At 55.6% G+C, this 19,740-nt stretch overlaps 1 protein-coding gene across 9 annotated transcripts; it reads right to left on the bottom strand.

The window, feature by feature from the left end:
- Positions 1–616: 616 nt before the first annotated feature.
- On the bottom strand, positions 617–19,479 carry RPS6KL1 (ribosomal protein S6 kinase like 1). Of its 9 annotated transcripts, none has more exons than XM_003902058.5 (12): positions 19,350–19,479; positions 17,471–17,758; positions 16,076–16,200; positions 14,743–14,835; positions 7,546–7,593; positions 7,007–7,139; positions 5,345–5,950; positions 4,919–5,008; positions 4,671–4,753; positions 3,262–3,357; positions 2,840–2,946; positions 617–838 (listed from the first exon to the last, which is right to left on the bottom strand). In XM_003902058.5, the coding sequence occupies exons 2-12, from the start codon at positions 17,736–17,738 to the stop codon at positions 724–726; spliced, it is 1,764 nt and encodes a 587-aa protein (XP_003902107.2). In that variant the 5' UTR covers positions 17,739–17,758; positions 19,350–19,479; the 3' UTR covers positions 617–723. The 9 variants fall into 9 exon arrangements, 7 of the variants coding, with proteins under 7 accessions (XP_003902107.2, XP_031523840.1, XP_021797095.1 ...); XM_031667980.1 differs by lacking the exon at positions 19,350–19,479 and adding an exon at positions 18,531–19,297; XM_017961372.3 differs by lacking the exons at positions 617–838; positions 19,350–19,479 and adding exons at positions 1,476–2,586; positions 18,531–19,294.
- Positions 19,480–19,740: the final 261 nt, after the last annotated feature.

Raw genomic sequence — 19,740 nt, 5'->3', positions numbered from 1 at the left:
GTACAGTGGTTTGGTCTGTAGAGGGAGGACAGCTCAAGGCCTAGGGGTGTTGTCATAGGCAGAATCAAAGATTTTCTGATTGGCAATTTATTGAAAGAGTTACTATCTAAAGACCTGGAATCAATAGAAAGTAATGTCTGGGTTACAGTAAGTTGTGGAGACCAAGGTTTTACGCAGATGAAGCCTCCAGCCAGCAGGCTTCAGAGAAAATAGATTGTAAATGCTTCTCATCAGACTTAAGGAGCCTGTTTTAGGGTATAATGAGGCATGGCTGGCTTCTTCCCACCATGGCCCGAACTAGCTTTTCAGGTTAACTTTGGAATGCCCTTGACTGAGAGGAGGGGTCCATACAGATGGTTGGGCTTAGGATTTTATTTTTTTTTAAGTTTTCAAAAGCATCATAGTCTTTTAGTGCCCCAGCTTCCTTGAGCCCGTCAGGCCATACTCTAGAGAATTTGGGGTCACCATCTTTATGAAGCCCTTTCAAAACACCAGTAGACTTGCATTTTTTGTGGGGGCTTACATTATTTCAGTGATGGATTTGGGAGGGGTGGGAGCATCTCATTTCATTTGGATTTGATTACCTCATGTACCAAGATGCTCAAGGTCAATACACATGAACAGGTGAGAGTTGACCACCTAGGAGCAGTGGTCAGTGAGGGTGAGTATACAGGGTTGGTAGCTAACCTAGACTGCAAGTGGCAGGTGTGATGGATTCCAGGCTTAAACACAGCCTTGCCTTTCCACAGTCCCTGTCTGCTGAGCTCTCTTGCAGTGAGGCCATCCCTCTGAAGGTCTCACGGGAGGGAAGTGGGTCCCAGAGGGTAGAACTAGAGCCCTAGTAGATAGAAAAACAAATTAGGTTGAATGAAAGGAAGAACAGGACTTGGTGTTAGAAGCTTTAATTTGTCTGGTAAACCTGCAAAATAGGCATTGCTTGCTCCATTCTATCGAAAGGAGGTCGACTGTAAGAGCTGGGACCCACAGTATTCTAAACTCAGGGCCCAACAAGGTACCAGACATGTAGTGTTGGGTGAAGCACAGAAGTTCCAGAAGTGACTTGTGTTTCATGAAGCAGTGGTTGGAAGTGGTCCAGTCTGACGTAGGGAGAGTAGCAGAAGGAACACTAACTTGCAACTCTGGCTAGGTGTCCTTAACCTCTTTGAGCTTCAGTTTTCTCAGGACCTGCCTTCTGTTGCAAGGGGTCACTGTGAGGATGCAACTGGGACTCCCCCAGGCACCATGAGCCTCTTCCAAGGCTGCTTCATCCTCTTCCCCACAGAGCCTAGTCCTCCTCCTGACCTCACCACTTCCCCTGAGGCCCAGGGCACAGGTGGCATGCTGCTCACCACCAGCCCTGCATCCTACTTCCTGGCAGCCCCCAAGCTCACTCTTGACTTCACTCTGGAGCGTCTATGGGGGAGCCTTCCAAACTGCCCCAGTGAGCCGCGGTCATTGCATGGAAGAAGCAAGAACACCATAGACCAGAGCAGGCTTTATTGGGACTAGGTAAACCCCAGGGAGAGGCAGGATGTGAACCGCGGAGAGTCATACACAGGCTGCGCTTTCGCTTGTCCTCTCTGTCTCAGTCTCCTGAAGAGCCCGAGGAAGTCAGGTCTCCCCACCATGAGTGACAGGAGTCTGGCCTGACAGAATTGGGCCTTCAGAGCCAGACAGGTGGACCATGTAGGAAGCGCCACCTGGTGGTGACTGGGATGCTGGCAGGGAGGAGCTGGGGGCAAAAGTCTAGTGGAAGTTTCCCAGGTCCCACACCCCGGTGACAGGGTGAACCCTGAGAGGAGCCCCCAAACTGGGGGCGATTGTCTTTGGGACAACCACTCACCCCAGTTTTTCAGAGACCAGAAGCAAGACATTTCTGGCTAAGAGCCATGGATAGTTGTTCCATACGTTTTGTGGTTTCTTATCCCAAAAGGACATGAAGTCACAGTAGGCAGTGACATGGTAAACAGCCAAAGCCTGAGAGGGGATCCTGATGGGCACACCTTGTCTCAGCTGCTTTGGCCTGGAGGCTGAATGAATTGCTGTCCTCTTGTACCCCTGGGGCAGGCTGCCCCCCTCCCCCCACACAGCTGGCCCCACTGGGGAGGAGGGCTCTTGATTCTGGTTTCAGACTTGCTCTAAGGGGCAGAGCTGTGCATTCCTTCCTCCCCCCATTCCTCTTATTTTCTTCCCCTCCCTTTTGCTCTCCCGAGTCTGAAATCGCAAGATAGGGGGCATGGTCAGGAATGGGGGGGTCTTCCTGTCCCCTACCTCATCCCTCCCCACACTACAGATGGCATCCTTGCTTCTGAGCCTCCCCAGCTGCAGTAACAGCTTCTGGTGGAAGAGGCCCACTCATTGTGTGACTAAGAGGACTAGCCAGGACAGTCTGGTTTGGGTCCACTGAGCCAGTGGATCAGTGTCCTGAGATGTGTCTCCAGAGATGTCCTGAGTAGGGCACAACATGGCAGTGAGTGAGTCACAGCACCTCACAGTAGGGTGCAGCAGGTGGTCAAGAGCTCAGCGCCAGTGCCACAGAAGGCAGCCTTTAACATGGTGAGTCCACATGCTCAACGGGTCTGTTGACTGATGGGTGGAAGGTTCAAGCTGCTTAGCAGGGCAAGCCTTGACTGCCCCCACCTCCAGCTTTTCCAGGAGCTGACCCTTCCTGGGTGGTGGCCATAATTCTGAGGTCCCAGTGGGAGCCCAGTAGGACAGGCAGTGCCCTCCATTCCTCGCCCGAAGCCCGCTGATAGAGGGCCAGCCCTGGGTGTCAGGCAAGGAGGAGAGGCGATCCAGACCAGGCCAGCTGCTTCCGTCACCCGCTCTACCCTCTTACCCCACCAGTTTGCTCCACTGGATGGTACTGAAAAAGGGATGGGACTTGAGTTTGCTGACACCACCTTCTCCCACGCCCAGGCGCTGGGTAGGCTCGAACTGCAGCAGCTGCAGAGAGAGGCCCAGTCAGCTGGCCTGCCCCACTCCGGCTGTGAAGGCATGGGGTGACCTCCAGGGACTCCAACCACTATGGCCCCTAGGGGGCCTGCTCCCTGGCAGCCTGGCCCGTGGAACCCACATTTTACCCTGGGGACATTAGTGGTGGTTGGCCACCAACATGTAGAAATGTGTTGACCCTACTGTCCTCTGCATCCACATCAGACACTGAGCACGAAGCACACGTGGTGCAGACACAGTTCTGTGCCCCTCCCAGCACCTTTCTCAGGCTAGGCAGCTGCTTCCTCTGGCCGGGCTACACCTCACCTCAGTCAGCAGAGAGGCCGCCGGACGACTGAGCCACTCGGGCAGCTGGAGCTGGGTGTGGGCCTGGATTCCTGAAGGGTGGCTCTGGGACAGTGCCTGGGAGGACACAGGGAAGGGCCCCTGAGGAGGCGACCCCAGGACTGTCTACATTACAGTGGCAGCCAGGATTTTTTTTTCCCATGTCACATCCCATGAGGATGATGACAATAATTATAGTTGCTAGGGCCAGACACTGCCTGATGGCTAAGCAGTGCCTTTACGTTATCCACGAAAGGCAAGAAACAGGCCCAGAGAGGTAAAGGGACTTGTGCCGAGTTCAGGGTTTGAACCTAGGTCTTGGCTCCAAGCTTGCTAGAAGCAACTATCTTGGGTTGCAATCAGGGCAGGCACTCTTGAGAACAGTGATGGAACTTTTCTCCTTATTTAAAAAATCCACATTGGCTATTCATTTGGCAGCAGGCCACGGCATGCTACCATCGGGGCCAAGGCAGGGGCGTGGCAATAAAATAGGACCTCTCCACACCCCAGAAAGGCACAGCTTTGGGGAGCAGAGGGTCTGTCTGGAGGGAAGTATGAACTTCCAGGAACCCCTAGGAGGAAGGCCAGGAGCTCTGGGCTGGAGAGGTGAGAGGAGACAGGCAGGAGAGAGCCACTCTGCGGGAAATTGCAACCAGGACTCTCAGGGGCCCTGTGCCATGGGACGAAAGCAGGAGGGAGCCCGGATGGACTGGTCAGATCTGGACTTCAGTTCACACTGCATCCATTCTGGCTATTTCCTGCTCAAATGCACTTTGGCCTCTCCCTTGTTGCCTACAAAACTGGTCTCAGTTGTGGTGCTGAGCTCATGAGTGAGGAGGATAGAAGGCAGAGCCATCTACTGTTCCCAAGAGTGCCTGCCCTGACTGCAACCTGCAAACACTGGTTCCTGGAGTGTTTGCGGGGGATCTTTTGAGCTCTTGGCTGACCCAGGCTGGACAGGGCAGCTGCTTGCCTGGGTGAAAGAGCCCCTCTCTCCCATCCTCCAGCGAAGGTCTGGGAGTGGCAGCCCACGAGGGCATGGGTGGGAGGAGTGAACAGTGGGCTCAGGAGGATCGAACAGAATTCCAGGGAAGAAGGGCTGTGTCACATTTTGCGCTTCCTCCAAATCTGACACCACCTGGGCCCAGGCTCTCTCTGGCAGAAACCTTCGCTGACCACCCCACTCTACTCTCATTCACAGAAGTTGACAGTCTCCTTAGCTATAGCCAACTAATATGTTGGGAGTGCTAAGTGTGTCCCTGGCTTTGGGGGCAGCTGTGCTGGCAGGCCAGCCAGGCAGTCTCTGCCCAGACTGAGTGACTGGACTAAGCCTGGCCCATCCCACACTCAGTGGCACCCACCAGAGCACTACATCCAGCCCAGCCACTCACCATTCCTGTCAGCAGTTCATACAGTAGAGACCCAAAGCTCCACCAGTCACAGGCTTCTGTCAGCTCAGAAATCCCACCCACCTCTGTGGGAACAAGAACACGGGTCCCAGCCTCACCCAAGAGGGCCTCCTCCGTTCTCCTCAGCCTACCCAGACACCACCCACCCCCTCTGTCATTCTCAGACTCTGGGCGCAACCCCCACAAAGGCACCCAGGTGCTAGGGCCCACCCCGGCCTCCCCCTTCTTGCCTGGGGCGCTGTAGAGATTGTCCACGGCCTCCCCGCAGCACTGGGGCTCCACCTCTGACCACTGGCCAAAATATGTGAGCCGGATGTGACCTCCAGTGTGTAGGAGGAAAAAGGAGGGGACAAAGATTGAGGACAGCTGACATAGGGGAGGGGGTTCCAGGGCTTCCCCCAACAGTCATGTGGTAGGAGCCAATGGCCTTGCTGGGCAGAACCTCTGCAGGGGCACAGCACCCTGAGGCCCACAGAGCCCACAGGGTACTCCCAGGAGCCTCAGCCAACAGACTCCGGCCTAGGCCCACTGAAAGGCCGGCTGGGGCCAGGGAGGAGAAGACAACCTTGGAGGTCCCCTCGACTTTGGGGATCTCTCGTCCTCTGCCTGAGGAGGCTTTGGGGGCTGCCCCCCTGAGGGGTGGGGAGGTCACCTACCTGCCTGGTCCAGGAGCAGGTTCCCGGGGTGGAGGTCCCGGCACAGCACTCCCTGCTCATGCAGTGCCTCCAATGCCACCAGCATCTCCGCCGCCCACTGCTTCACCTGCTCCTCTCTCACACTCCAGGTGGCCCTGCCACAGCCCCGGCCGGCCCCATCTGCTGACAGGCAGCTCTGATCCGTGCCTCGGCCACAGCCCCCTAGCACCAGGCCGGCCCCCTCGGGAACCCAAGTGAGTCCCTGAGGGGGCCCAGCATCTGACTTCTGGCCAGCCCGCCTAGCTTGACGGTGCAGGTGGCCACCTGGGGCCTTTGGAAGGTCCGAGGAGCCAGAGGTGCTGGTCCTGGCTGTGGGTTCACCTTCAGCCTCCCTCTGGGGTCTGGTGGATGGGGCCTCCCCGGCTAGGGGAAGGCTCGGAGAAGTCCTAGGAGGCTCCAGGGCGATTCTGTCCTGGTCAGGGGTGTGGCCTGAGGGGAGCCTCGCTGGGGTCAGGAGGTTGAGGTGGGGGTTGAGCTGAGCCTTCATCCTCTCCTGGGTAGAGCCAGAGCTGAGCCCAGAATGTCGGGGGTGCGCCTGGGAGAGCAGGTGGGACCAGAGAGTGCCTCCTGGGCCATGCAGAGGGAGCGGTGAGCGTGGGGACAGGGAGAAAAAGAGCATGGATGCCAGGGCCCGTTCCCACTCCTGCCTCCCCTGTCTTGGGCACAGACTTTCTGCCTCTGGGTGTCCGGGCCTAGTTCAGCCCCTCACCTCTGCTCCCTCCCACCCCTCAGCTTAGAATGCCCTCTGCCCTCCTCTTGACCCACCTAAAGCGGGCCCAGCCTCACAAACTGGCACACCACCGACAGACGTCCAGCACTGCCAGTGTCTGTAGTTTGGGTGGTAGGTTCACTAATGTGAACACTGTTTTTAGGGAGACTGATACAAAGAAATTTAAAGAAGGCCAGGCACAGACTGATGATGACTATGTGTCATGACCCCAGATGTGGACCTCACTTTAAAAAGTCATCAATACAGTCATAACTTCAGTCACCACCACCCTGTCTGGCCACTCCCAAGGGATCGGCACAGTCCAGAAAAATTAAAAGAGCCAACGCAGGAGGAAACAGCGACAGAGGAGACAGCTTCGATTCTCATGCCCACCCACGATGTGGGCGTCCTCCCCAGGATGTCCCCTGCCCCCTTGGCACCGCACACAGGCCCACAACAGCCTGACTGGCCTCCAGAAAGGCCGCGTCCCCTGGTCTGTGCTGTACATCTGGTGCAAGTTCCACCCCTCCCCAGGTCTCAGCTTTTTTTTTTTTTTGAGGCAGAGTCTTGCTTTGTTGCCCAGGCTAGAGTGCAGTGGCATGATCTTGGCTCACTGCAACCTCCACCTCTTAGGTTCAAGTCATTCTCCTGCCTCCGTCTCCCAAGTAGCTGGGATTACAGGCACACACAAGCACCCCTGGCTAGTTTTTGTATTTTTAGTAAAGACAGGGTTTCACCATGTTGGCCAGGCTGGTTTGGAACTCCTGACCTCAGCTGATCCGCCTGCCTCGGCCTCCCAAAGTGCTGGGATTATAGGCATGAGCCACCACGCCCTGCCAGGGCTCAGCATTTTAAGAGTTGACAACATATCCCAAAGTCCTGGGGAGCTGACAGGGGCCCCCAGGCCTGCTCACCTTGCACATGCTCCAGGTGCAGGAAGATGGAGTCCTCGCTCACGAAGTACCTAAGCAGCTTTGTCATGTAGGGGACTCCGTGTGGGATGATGGTCAGCCGCTCCCGGCTCACCATGTGGCACCTGGGTAGGCTCTGGGAGGGGCAGGGCAGGCAGATCAGCCGGGGACAGGCCAGAGACTGCTGCTCTTAGGGGACCTCCTAGCCCTGGCTTCAGGGGCACCCGAATGAGGGTGGAGCAAATGCCTCCCTCAGTTCCTGACCTGTCCTTACCCCCATTGCCCCTGTAGAATCCGGGTCCTCCACCCTCTAGCCAAAGAGGGGGCAGTGTGTGTGCATGTGTGTATTTGTGTGTTTGTGTATTTGTGTGTGTGTAATGTGCATGTGTGTCCATCTGGAAAGCGGGGCATGTTCGGGTAGAACAAGCAGCTTTTGGGGGAGGGAGTGTAGGCTTCTAATGCAGGTTCTGGGTAGGAGTTTCCAAGAGCCCTGAGAAAGATCCAAGGGGAATGCAGAGTGGCAGGGGCAGGGTGGCACCTGCCTTCACCACGAAGGTCCCTCCTGTTGCCGGGTCCTGGACCAGCTGCACCTGCCAAAGTCCAAGAGGCACTGGTTAAGGCATGTGCTAGCTCCTGGGGCTCCGTGACCCCAGCCTGACCCCCTCCCAGGTTCCTCCACTGAGGCTGGCTCACTCCAGTGGCAGGGCAGGGAGAGCGGGCTTTGGTGGCACTCCTGAAGCGGACATCGATCCTATCCTGCTCATCCACCCCTGCTAGACCTGTGGTCTCAGATGCTGCCTCCTCCAGGAAGCCTTCCCAAGATTACGGGGGCTGGGGTCCCTAATCTGTCTCCAGTGCTCTCTTAGTTCACCCTCAGGAGAGCCTCTTCACACTGTCTAATCTGTCTCCCCACTGGACTGTGAGCTCTGTATTCCCGGAGCCCTGCACAGTGCAGGGATGTAGTAGGTGCGAGCCCAAGCCTCGGCTCACTGTGTGTGGGGTGCGAGAAGAACGCCCTGCCCATGCTGGGCCAAGCCTCACATCACCAAAGGGGAGGGCTGAGAAGCCCTGTTCCACCTGGACCCCCAGAGATCAACTGAGAAGCCCTTTTCCACCTGGACCCCCAGAGATCAACCCCTCACCCAAGGCCTTGGCCAGAGCCCCACCATCCTGCAGGGTCTGAGGTGTCACGGCTGGAAGGGACCTCAGAGCCAGTCACTTCCCCTGATCTCTTTTTTTTTTTTTTTGAGACAGAGTCTCGCTCTGTCGCCTAGGCTGGAGTGCAGTGGCGCGATCTCGTCTCACTGCAAGCTCCGCCTCCCGGGTCCACGCCATTCTCCTGCCTCAGCTTCCCAAGCAGCTGGGACCACAGGTGCCTGCCACCACGTCCAGCTAATTTTTCGTATTTTTTAGTAGAGACGGGGTTTCACTGTGTTAGCCAGGATGGTCTCGATCTCCTCACCTTGTGATCCGCTGGCCTCGGCCTCCCAAAGTGTTGGGATTACAGACATGAGCCACTGCGCCCGGCCTCTGATCTCTTGCTTTACAATTGAGGAAGCCACAGCTCTGAGCTGACTCCAGGTCTCCTCAGCGCAGCCACGTTGTGTGGGCTTGGCATGCTGCGTTCAGGCCTCTTCCCCACTCCACTCCACCCCCTTCATTTACACAGACCCCCACAACGCAAGTTTATCTATGTGAAAAACCTGCATATGTACTCCTGACTGCAAATAAAAATTACAAACAAATAAGTAAAGTCCTCTCAGGAGGCTTTCCTTGGAGAGCAGCCTCTTCTTGTGTTGGTCTCCACTAGAGGCAGAGGCTGTCAATTGCAAGGTCAGGGTCGTGTTTGGAGTAGGGCCCTTTTCTCATCTGCGTGGTGGGCAGGGGCGGGCCCCAGCAGGAGGAGCGGGCACACAGGTACGTCGAGGGCGGGAACAGAGGATTCAGCCCAGGTGAGGGCGTGTGGAGGCAAGGCCCACACCCTGGGGTTGTGACTCCTTGGCTGCTGGCCTGCCCTGCGGACATTCCCCAGGGAGGCCGTGGCCAGCCATGGTCGGGGGTGGGAACTGGGCCCTGAGGCCAGGCTACTGGGCAGTGAGGAAGGCCACAGCTTGGGATCAGGGTAGGGGAAGGGGCACTGGGCTTCGATCTTGGGCAAATTGAATTGATTTTCTCATCTACCAACCAGGAATTCCAAATGCCCACCTTCCCTACATCTCTGGATTGTTGAAGCCATACAGAAAGCCCTTGGTGAGGGCCGGGTGTGGTGGCTCAGGCCTGTAATCCCCACAATTTGGGAGGCCAAGGCGGGTGGATCACCTGAGGTCAGGAGTTCAAAACCAGTCTGGCCAACATGGTGAAACCCTATCTCTACTAAAAATACAAAAATTAGCTGGGCGTGGTGGTGCCCGCCTGTAATCCCAGCTACCTGGGAAACTGAAGTAGGAGAATCACTTGAACTCGGGAGGCGGAGTTGCAGTGAGCCTAGATCATGCCACTGCACTCTAGTCTGGGCAACGGAGAGAGACTCCATCTGAAAAACAAAACAAAACAAAAAACAAAAAACCAAGAAAGCCCTTGGTGAATGGAAAGGCTGTGAGAATGTCAGGGATCACATGTGCCAAGTCACATGGCCTCTCTGAACCTTGCTCCTTTTAAGTACAAAATGGGGTCATAGCAGCACTTCCTTCAGGGGGTCATGAAGAGGATTCTGTTAAAGCAGGCGATTCAGGCACAGCAGCAGCCTGCACCTGCCGCAGAGCACACCTTTGACAACCTGTCATGATTATTACCAGTGTCATCTGAGGGGAAGCCCACCCTGGCTATAAAGTGCTTACTCTGTGCCAAGCACTTTACATAGGTTGTTTAACTTTATCCCCACAATCCTGCCAAAATTCAGGCCTGAGCCCCAGAGAGGTATGTGGCCTACTGTCCCACTACTAAAAAGTGGTCAAGTCAGGACTTGAACCCAGGCAGGTTGATCCCAGAACCCTGCAGACTTTACTGGAACTGAGAGCACAACCAGGTGACCTTGGCACGGGCCTTCCCTCCTGAGCCTGTTTCTCCATCACCAGTGAAAGGAAGGCAGTGGGCTACACGAGCGCCCAGGATCCTTTTCGCAGCAGGAGCAGGGAGTCCTCTCTGACCACCAGAGGTCTCTCCTCCAACAGCCAGAGACTGAGTCCAGCCTGGGCTTGGCTCCCTGACCCAACTTGTGCAATATTTGAAAAAGCAAGGAAGAAAACTCTGGAGTCATTTAGGAGAACAGAGTTTCCCACAAATCCTGACACCCCGGATAATTCCCCACCGTCCCTTGCCAAGTGGGATTCCCCGCCACCTTGTCCCGGGCAAGGGCCTCTGATTGACAGAGTCCAAAAAAACCAGCGAAGGAGGGAAGGCTGAGGAAGCCAGAAATAAACCTTGATCCATACACTGAAAGATTTCTGCTAAAAACATACTAAAACCAACCTCAGTATCCAGAAAGAATTAGACTAAAACATTAACAGTGATTATCTTGGAGTTAGGTAGGATTCAAGGGATTTTTTTTTTCTTCTCCTTTTTCTTTCATTATATTTCAAAAGGGCAGCAAAGTAGGGGGCATTTTCCCATTCATTCAACCAAACAAGAAACCCCTTTTACTCAGTGGTTTGGGGGACAGAGGACTGTCTAGTCCCTTGACTTATTTACTTATTTATTTATATTTATTTATTTATTTTGAGATGGAGTCTCACTCTGTTGCCCAGGTTGGAGTACAGTGACGTGATCTCAGGTCACTGTAACCTCCACCTCCCAGGTTCAAGCAATCCTCCTGCCTCGGCCCCCTAGCAGCTGGGCTTACAGGCACGCACCACCATGCCCAGCTAAATTTTGTATTTTTAGTAGAGATGGGGTTTCGCCCTGTTGGCCAGGCTGGTCTTGAACTCCTGATCTCAGGTGATCTACCTGCCTCGGCCTCCCAAAGTACTGGGATTATAGGTGTGAGCCACCGCGCCCAGTCTACTTGTTTGTTTGTTTATTTTTGAGACGGAGTTTTACTGTCGTTGCCCAGGCTAGAGTGCAGTGGTGTGATCTCAGCTCATTGCAATCTACGCCTCCCAGGTTCAAGCAATTCTCCTGCCTCAGCCTCCCGAGTAGCTGGGATTACAGGCATGCGCCACCACACCTGGCTAATTTTGTATTTTCAGTAGAGACGGGGTTTCACCATGTTGGTCAGGCTGGTCTCGAACTCCTGACCTCTGGTGATCCACCCACCTCAGCTCCCCAAAGTGTTGGGATTACAGGTGTGTGCCACCGAGCCCAGCCCCGTTGAATTCTTTGAACCTCAGTTTAATTCTCTGTAGGACAATTATTAAAATGCAGCACTGTCCAATTGAACTTCTTATCACGATGGCAGGATTATACATCTGCACTGTCCAATATGGAAGCCAGTAGCCACATGGGGCCATTGAACACTTGAAATGTGACTGATGAACTGAGACACAGATGACTTCGTTGGTAATGAATATGAATGCAGAGAGGCTTATGTGGCTAGTGACTACCGTGTTGAACAGCACCACATAAGCCTTTGCTCCCCCATGGTGACTGTGAGGATTTACTGCCACAGCTCTGTAAATGAGAAGGTTCTGTACAACTGTTGGGTGAGCTTTCCATTTGGGAAGATGGAAGGCAAAAAGAGCGATTGTTGTAAATAAAGAGACCCACTGAATTCTTGGGACAGAGGGACCATTAAAGTTTGGTGAAACATGGTAAACCTCTTCTTTAAAGATGCACAAAGTATCAAAATCCCAGGAGGAATCTCCCATGGAACAAACAAGCCTAAAGATTTCAAACAAGTTCTTAAACTCAAAGGCCCACAGGGGCCAGGCATGTGAGCAAAGGGGCAGGGTGGAGGCGCAGACGGGAGGGCTGGTGCCCTGTCTAAAGCAGGCATATCCTCCTTCATTCCCTGCTGCCACAGGGGAATGGGAGCCGAGCATTTCCAGATCTGATTTTTTCAAGAGAAGCAGGAAATCTGGACTTTTATAAGAATCTGCACATTTTTAAACGTTGGTAACAACTAAAAAACAAACAAACAAACAAACAACACCCTGTGTTTAAGCCAAATAAAAGAAGTGACTTGGATGACCTTCTTTTTCTTCCTCCACCCCATCTCAGAGCCTGGCTCCTGCACGAGGCTCAGCAAACACCGGTGACGTCTCCCTGGCCCCCAGGCTCTGAGGCCAGGCCCTCGGGTATTCTGGCTGCTTAACAAGTCCCGATCCACCCACCTCACTGCTCCCTGCCACCATCTCTTCAGCCCCTATAGTTATCCCAACAGCCAGACACGTTAGGGATCACTCAAGCATCATCCCGAGCAAGCCCTTTGCTTCCTCCCTGGGCCTGAGGGCTGCTGCAGGCTGGCACTGCCCACCTCCCCGGATCTGTCTGGGCAGAGCTGTGGAATGGAACAGGGTGACAGTATATCCAAGTCTGGCTGCAGGGAGCCAGGCCCAGGGGTAGTAACACCTTTCCTAATTTGGGGAAAGTGATGGCTTGGGCATGACACAGGGAAAGGAAGTAGAATCTCAGGAGGGAGGTGAAGTCCTTAAGTTGAGTACCCCAGACAGGATAAAAAACAAAAAACAGAAGGGCAGCCCTGAAATAGAATGGGGCGGGCCAGTGGCTCATGCCTGTAATCCTGAGCGCTTTGGGAGGCCTAAACGGAGGTGGAGGATCACCTGAGGCAAGGAGTTTGAGACCAGTCTGGGCAACACAGCGAGATCGCCCTACAAAAAATAGAAGAAATTAGCAGGGCTTGAGACTGTGGTCCCAGCTACTCAGGAGGCTGAGCTGGGAGGATTGCTTGAGCCTGGTAGGTCGAGGCTGCAGTGAGCTGAGATCACGCCACTGCACTCCAGCCTGAGCTACAGAGCGAGACTGTCCAAAAAAAAAAAAAAAAAAAAGAATGGTTGGGCTTGACCTTAATTTGTGCTTTCCATCTGCAGGGGCCTCGATACACCAGATTCCTAAACCACTTTCCTGAGGCTAAACAAGTTTGGGGAATTCTGTGTCATAGTGTACATCTGCATCTACAAACTCTAAGAACTCCTATCATTAAAAAAACAAAGCAACATAACTTTAACTCACTGTTTTCCTGTCATACTCAGCTCAGAATCCCTCTTGCCATAACACATATGGTTCAGCAGGATCTTACTGGGAGGCACGGTGTCAGTCACCTCCCAGCCGGTCCCTGGGAGCAGCTGTGCTCAGCCAAGGTTGGGTCGTGGCCACTGACACTCGAGCACTGGGGAGGGGACCATGGCAGATGGAAGCTGGCAGGGCCTGCGCTGACAGTCTGGGGCCTGCCCCAGGGACCCAGGAGAAGCAGCCAGAGTAAGGCCCGGGAACAGGGGCGTGCGTGCCTCCCAGCTCACTCCTGTCACTTGTATTTAGAGCCATCAAACATGTAATCAGTGTCATAGCACGTGCCAGGTCTTTCCCCAAAATTGTTTTACCTCCCAGATCACCCCATAGACAGAGAATTCTCATCTCACTTTCCAGAGGATGAAACCACAGCTCAGAAAGCAGGGGGCTTGCCTGTGGCCACCTGGGGTGGTGCCCAGCACGGGGCCTTCCCCCGGGCAGCATGTCATCCTCTTGCCTGTGGGAAGCACAGGACTGTCTCCTTTTCTCTGCGGGCCCCTAGATCCACCAAAATCACCCAGCGAGTATGTTAAATAACAGATTCTTGGGCATCTGTATTTTTAGGAAGCTCTCCATTTAGCCAGCTTGGTAAAGAACTTCTTGGGTGACTATTCCAGGGTTCGGGGAAGAGGGGAACCTCATACTGGCTGGACTCTCATTTGACCTCATTCTCTATCCTTCTGATTTCCTCACTCTAACAACGAGTGTCCTGAGTAAGGGTGGAGACGTCGCCTCCTATCTTCTTGTCTGCCCTGACTAAGGCAAAGCACGCGAGATGGGATTGAGACAGGGTAAAGTTATAGTTAGGTCAGGAGAGTAAAAAAGGGTAGGCTTGCCAAGGGCCTGGGCAAGGAAGGGCCAGCGCGGGCCCTCTCTGGACAGGTTTCTGGAGTTGAGCACGTCCCAGCCGCAGGAAGTCCCCAGCTATGTTCGGTGGAGTGCCTTGGCTGCAGCCCTGGGGTTCAGGGTGAGTGTGGTGGGGGTGCTGTGGGAAGCGGGAAGTGGGCGTGAGCACGGCCTCGAGGGCTGGCAGAGCGCCCTGGGCACAGCTCCTCACTCCTCCTGCAGTTTCTGTCCCAACTCTCCCAAGGAGCAGGTTTTCTGGGTCTGAGCTGCAGGGCTGTGGAAAGGGCCTGTCTGCCTCTTCTTTTTATATTTTATTTTATTTTAATTTTATATTTTATTTTATTTGAGATGGGGTCTTGTTACGTTGCCCTGGCTGGCCTCTAACTCCTGGGCTCAAGCAATCCTCTTGCCTTGGCCTCCCAAAGTGCTGGGATTCAAGGTGTGAGCCGCTGTGCCTGGCCAATTGGCCTCTTCTCATGCCCTGTATTTTCCTCTCCAGGACCCAGGACCAGAGTCATGCGTGTTGGGGATGGGGGACAGGTGGGAACTGCTGGACACAACTGCACTCCCCTCTGACCCTGCCCACCTCCTCTGGAGGAGTGGGGGCCACTGCTACAACCTGCTTTCAGCACATCACATCTCTCTCCCCACTACCACCCCAAATTGCATACCCTGTTTCCCTCCTGCAGGGCAAGTGTCCACTCACTCACCTTCTCGATGACCCCGACCACCCTGCAGCCCCTCAGCTGCTCCACAGCAGAGCTCAGCGTGCGGATGGGCCGGAGCCTCAGGCTGCTGAAACCCTGCAGAGGAGGGAGACAGGCCACACGCAGCCTCAGAGCCAAGCCCTCCTTGGCCATGGCCTTCTCACCAGGCATCAGGCAGGAGCTTCTGGATGCAAGGAGAGCAGTAGGGAGGGCAGGGGTACAGGCAGGCCCCACCCCACAGGGGCAGGCTGGGTGGAAAAGCTGGCCTCGACTGACAGGTACCCATACTGGTCCAGGGTGGTCAAGCCAACTTCCCTGCTCAGCCCACCCAAGGCCCATGTTCTCTGGGCTTCAGAAGTCCCCTCTCAAAAGCCCCATCTAGGCCAGGCGCAGTGGCTCACAACTGTAATCCTAACACTTTGGGAGGCCAAGGCGGGCAGATCACTTGAGGTCAGGAGTTTGAGATCAGCCTGGCCAACATGGTGAAACCCCATCTCTACTAAAATACAAAAGTTAGCCGGGCGTGGTGGTGCCTGCCTGTAATCCCAGCTACTTGGGAGGCTGAGGCAGGAGAATCGCTTGAACCTGGGAGGTGGAGGGTTGCAGTGAGCCAAGATCATGCCACGGTACTCCAGCCTGGGTGACAAAGCGAGACTTCATCTCAAAAAATGCAGAAGCTCCCAAGGTGGGGGTAGGGAAATAACCTGGGAACCTGTGAGTCTCACAGAACATGCTTTGTAGACCAAGCACGTACTCTGGGGAAAGGCAGCCGTAAGAGATGCAGTGAGCCAAGGAGGGTTGTGTGAGTGCAAGCATCCATGGGGTAAGAAGCACGCATGCATTTTCCACCCTCACTAAGCACTTACTGGTTTAAAGAAAGCCATATGGGGAGAGTGTGTGTGCACATACACACAACACAGATGTGTGTGTGTGCACATGTGGGTATCAGGGTCTGTTCCAAATTGCACACTAGTTCACAACAGAGACAGAATCAGGAGACTCTGAGTTTGGACACACGTAAGCGTGTAAACTGAACTGTGTGCATGGCTGGCAGATGTATATGTGCACGCATCGCAAGTGCTCTGTGAGGGAGGCAGACTGGACTGGAGATGACTCAGTGAGTTGTTTGAAAATGAATGAGCCATGAGGCATGGGAGAGAGAGGAAGCCAGGAGGAGAAGATGATGGGCCTCCCTGGCACACTCCAGCCCAACTAACGATCTCCACTGCCGGCCTCTGCCCTGCAGCCCAGGGCCGGCCTGTGGGTGTTGGGGCCTCCGCAGTCTCCCCTCAGAGCCCTTCTCCTGCTCAGGCCTTTGGGCGGGGGGTCTCCTCACCGTGCTGGGGCTGGCTCCACTGCCCAGCGGCCGCTGCAGGTGGCAGTTGAAGATCTCCTCTGCCCGCCGCAGGTACTTGGTAATTTTCAGCTTCACAGCCTCACGTCGCTCCTTGTTGGGGTCAACTGTGGGGGACGAGGGTCACCAGGGTCCCGAGCCACAGCCTCAGAGAACTGGAGTTCCAGCTCCCATTGCCTGCCCTCTGCTCTCCCGAGGAGGAAGCTCCTGTTTCTAAGCCTGGTTCGGCAGATTCTGCCCCCAGATTGCTTCGTGAGCCCCTCCTCTGGGGTGGGGGACCAGCCAGGAAGGAGGAGGAAGGGAAATGGCAGGAGGAGGTTAGGAACCAGGGTCACTCCTCAGCAGACAACACTTCACCATTAGCACCCACCGCCTTGCTGGCAGCTGTCACACCCTGGAAAGGGACAGGGTGGGGATTTCCCCATCCATTTTTTTCAGAGGAGGGGACAGAAGATTCCAGAGAACATTGCTTCTTCCATCTCTGATGCCCAGTGTGAAGAAGGCTAGGGTGGGGACCAGGATAAAGGAATTGACTGGACAGACTGGAAGCCCAGGCTTGAGGGGTCTCTTCAGCCGGAGGGCAGGAAGGGCCCAGTGGCCACCCCAAGCCTGGCCACCAGCCTCTCCCCTGGCATGGAAGTTCCTCATGCTGCCCTGGAGGGACCTCCCCTCTCACCTCTAGGCCTTGACTGTTCTCTCTCTGGGACTCTAGCCAGTCCTTCAGCTGGATAATGCACCTACCATTCTCCAGTGCTCAGATTAGAGATCTAACATCTAGAAAATGCTCTAGGCCAGCCCAGTCTGACCTCAGTTTCCCTCTTTCCTCTCTTCACTTCACCCCTAATCCTCTTCCTACCTGAGACTATAATGGTCCAAATCAACTCATCAGTCTCCCCCCACTAGAATGCAAACTCCCAGAGGGCAGGAGCCCAGCCCAGCTCCAGGGACAGGCAGTCAGGTGTGGAAGGCCAAGTACACAGCCTGTGAAGTCAAACCCCAGCTCTGCCACTTGATAGCTGTGGAACCTCGAGCGAGCTATTGAACTGCCCCAGGCCTCAGCTTCCTCATCTGGAACACGAGAATTTAAAAAATGGTTCCGTGTACTTGGAACAACACACAACAACATATACAGTAATTTCTATTACTGTGACGCTCAGATGAATGAATCTACATGAAGCCCCTTAGAATGGTGCCTGGCACGTAGGAACAGCTTAATAAGTGCCAGCTATCATTGTCCTTCACGGAGGCCCTGCAGGCCAGCACAGTGCCCTGCTCACCCAGTACAAATGGACAGAGGACAGGACAGATGGATGACAGGAGGAGTCCTGCACTGGCCCTTCCCCACTCACCCCAGCCCTGCCCAGCCCCGGTCCTCACCGTGTATGCCACGGAGCAGCACATCCACACCATTCTGATAGTGGTTGAAGGCCGCCTCATAGTCTTCACCAACGTCGCGCTCCAGGGCCAGCCGGATCTGCGTGGCCGCATCCACCAGATAGTCACGCTTTGTCACATCAGACGCCCCCAGAGCCACCCTGTTGCGAATCTGCTCCAGGTACACGCGAGCCTGGGACCGTGCTCGTGAACAAGGCTCAGGCTCCAGGCCGGGGCTGGGCAGGCACTCGCAGGCCACCAGGCTCATCATGGCTGCCCTGCAGCTGGGACCTGGAATGGGCAAATGTATTAGGGAGGACCTAGCTGGGTGCAACACCCCTATCCGCTCCCCAGTTTCCTCCACTGAATATCAGGGAGACTAATATTCACCTCCAAAGACTGAAGGGGTCAGAGATAAAGTGGGTAAGGTCTTTTCATGGATCCAGGTCCTTCATAAGTGGTGGTAATGATAGAATCATCACCAGCTTGGGACTCTGTTTTCTTCCTTTTTTTTTTTTGAGACGGAGTCTTGCTCTGTCACCCAGGCTGGATTGCAGTGGTGTGATCTTGGCTCACTGCAACCTCCACTTCCCGGGTTCAAGCAATTCTCCTGCCTCAGCATCCTAAGTAGCTGGGATTACAGGCACTCGCCTACCACACCTGGCTATTTTTTGTATTTTTAGTAGAGACAGGGTTTCATCATGTTGGCCAGGCTGCTCTTGAACTCCTGACCTCAGGTGATCTGCCTGCCTCCGCCTCCCACAGTGCTGGGATTACAGGCGTGAGCCACTGCGCGGGCCTGGGGTTCTGTTTTCCTTTCCAATCAAATTCAGTTCAGCAAACATTTCTGGAGTATCTGGTACTGTGTTGAGCTCTGGAGAGAGCTGAGGATATCTGTGATCCACAGCCACCTTCACAGGGCCTCCATGGAGCACGCTTGATATCTAGTACGCATTCAGCACATGGAGGCCACACACGCTGATCTCAAATGCTGTTCCTCATGCTGTTCCCTCCACCCTGCCTGTTCTCCCCTCCCTGCTCCTCCTGTGGGAATCTAATTTACCCTTCGGGGTTTAGACTTCTCCGTGGACGGGACGGATTGCCCCTGCTGTGTTTGTTCCCTTGGTCCTGAGGTCGGTGTGGTCAGCGAGTGAGGACCCCTCCTGGAGCCAGCAGAGAGCTAAGCACAGAGCTGGCCTGTAAGACTTGTTGGCAGACGGAATGACTGAATGGCAGACTCAGTGCCACGTTGGATGGGGATAGAAGAGGGCAGGGTGACCCAGCCCCAGGGAGGGTCTCTGTCCTCCCGGCTTTACTTTTGAGAAGGCCATGTGGCCTCCAAGGACCTGACAGCAGCTTCTCCCTGAGCAGTGTGTGACCCAGGCGGCCAAAGGGATGAGAGCCGTGGCTGCGGGAAAGGAATGGGCTCAGAGAGAGGCCCGCGGAGCTGTCCCGCCTTTGCTCTCCCAGGTCTCACTGGGAATGGGCAGGGCCCGGAACTTACAACCCGAGGTCATTCGGAGAGAGAGAAGGAAGGATGGGCGGTGGGGCGGGGAGGGAGACCCACAGCCTCAGCCGGCGGGGAGCTGAACCCGGGCCAGGAGGCGGAGGGAGGCCGCACCATCCCTGCTCGGCCAAGCCCAGGGGGAACTTGAGGCTCTGAGGCCTTGCTCTCGGGGGTGCCCGGGTGGGACTGGCTTCAGGGGCCACCCCGCCGGGCCGGGTCCTGCCGGGCAGAGCTGCTGGCCCCGCCTGGACGCAGAAAGCGGCGCGTGCAACCCGCGGGGCCTCAGCCGCAAGGTGCACGGTCCCAGGGTGGAGGGACGGCCGAGGGGGCCCCTCGCCTGGGAGGGTGGAGGAGGGGCCGGACAAAACACCGTACCTGCCCGAGCTGGGAGCTCGGTCCGCGGGCCAGGCCTCCCCCTGACGCCACCGGCCCTTCACGCCAGAGCGCGCCGCCGCCGAGGCTTTCCGGCATCTAGCGTGCGGGGCCAGCCGGTGCAGCGCGGCCATTGGCTGCGGATTAGCTCATCCTTGATCCTTAGAATAAACCACCAATCACCGCCCGGCTCGACTCCTGCCGGCCTTAAAGCCACAGGGTCTGCACTGCGGCGCTGTCGGGGGCGGGGAGGGGGCGGAGAGGGCGGAGGGGGGGGGGGGGGGGGGGGGGGGGGGGGGGGGGGGGTGGGCGGCTTAGAGAGGGGAGGGTGGGATGGGATGTAGGGTGGGTGGGGAGAGCAGGTCTAGAGTCATCCAGGGATGCGGAAGGGGCT

The sequence above is a fragment of the Papio anubis genome, chromosome 7, assembly GCF_008728515.1.
Source record: "Papio anubis isolate 15944 chromosome 7, Panubis1.0, whole genome shotgun sequence".
Lineage (NCBI taxonomy): Eukaryota > Metazoa > Chordata > Mammalia > Primates > Cercopithecidae > Papio > Papio anubis.
This window is presented reverse-complemented; position numbering and strand designations above follow the sequence as displayed.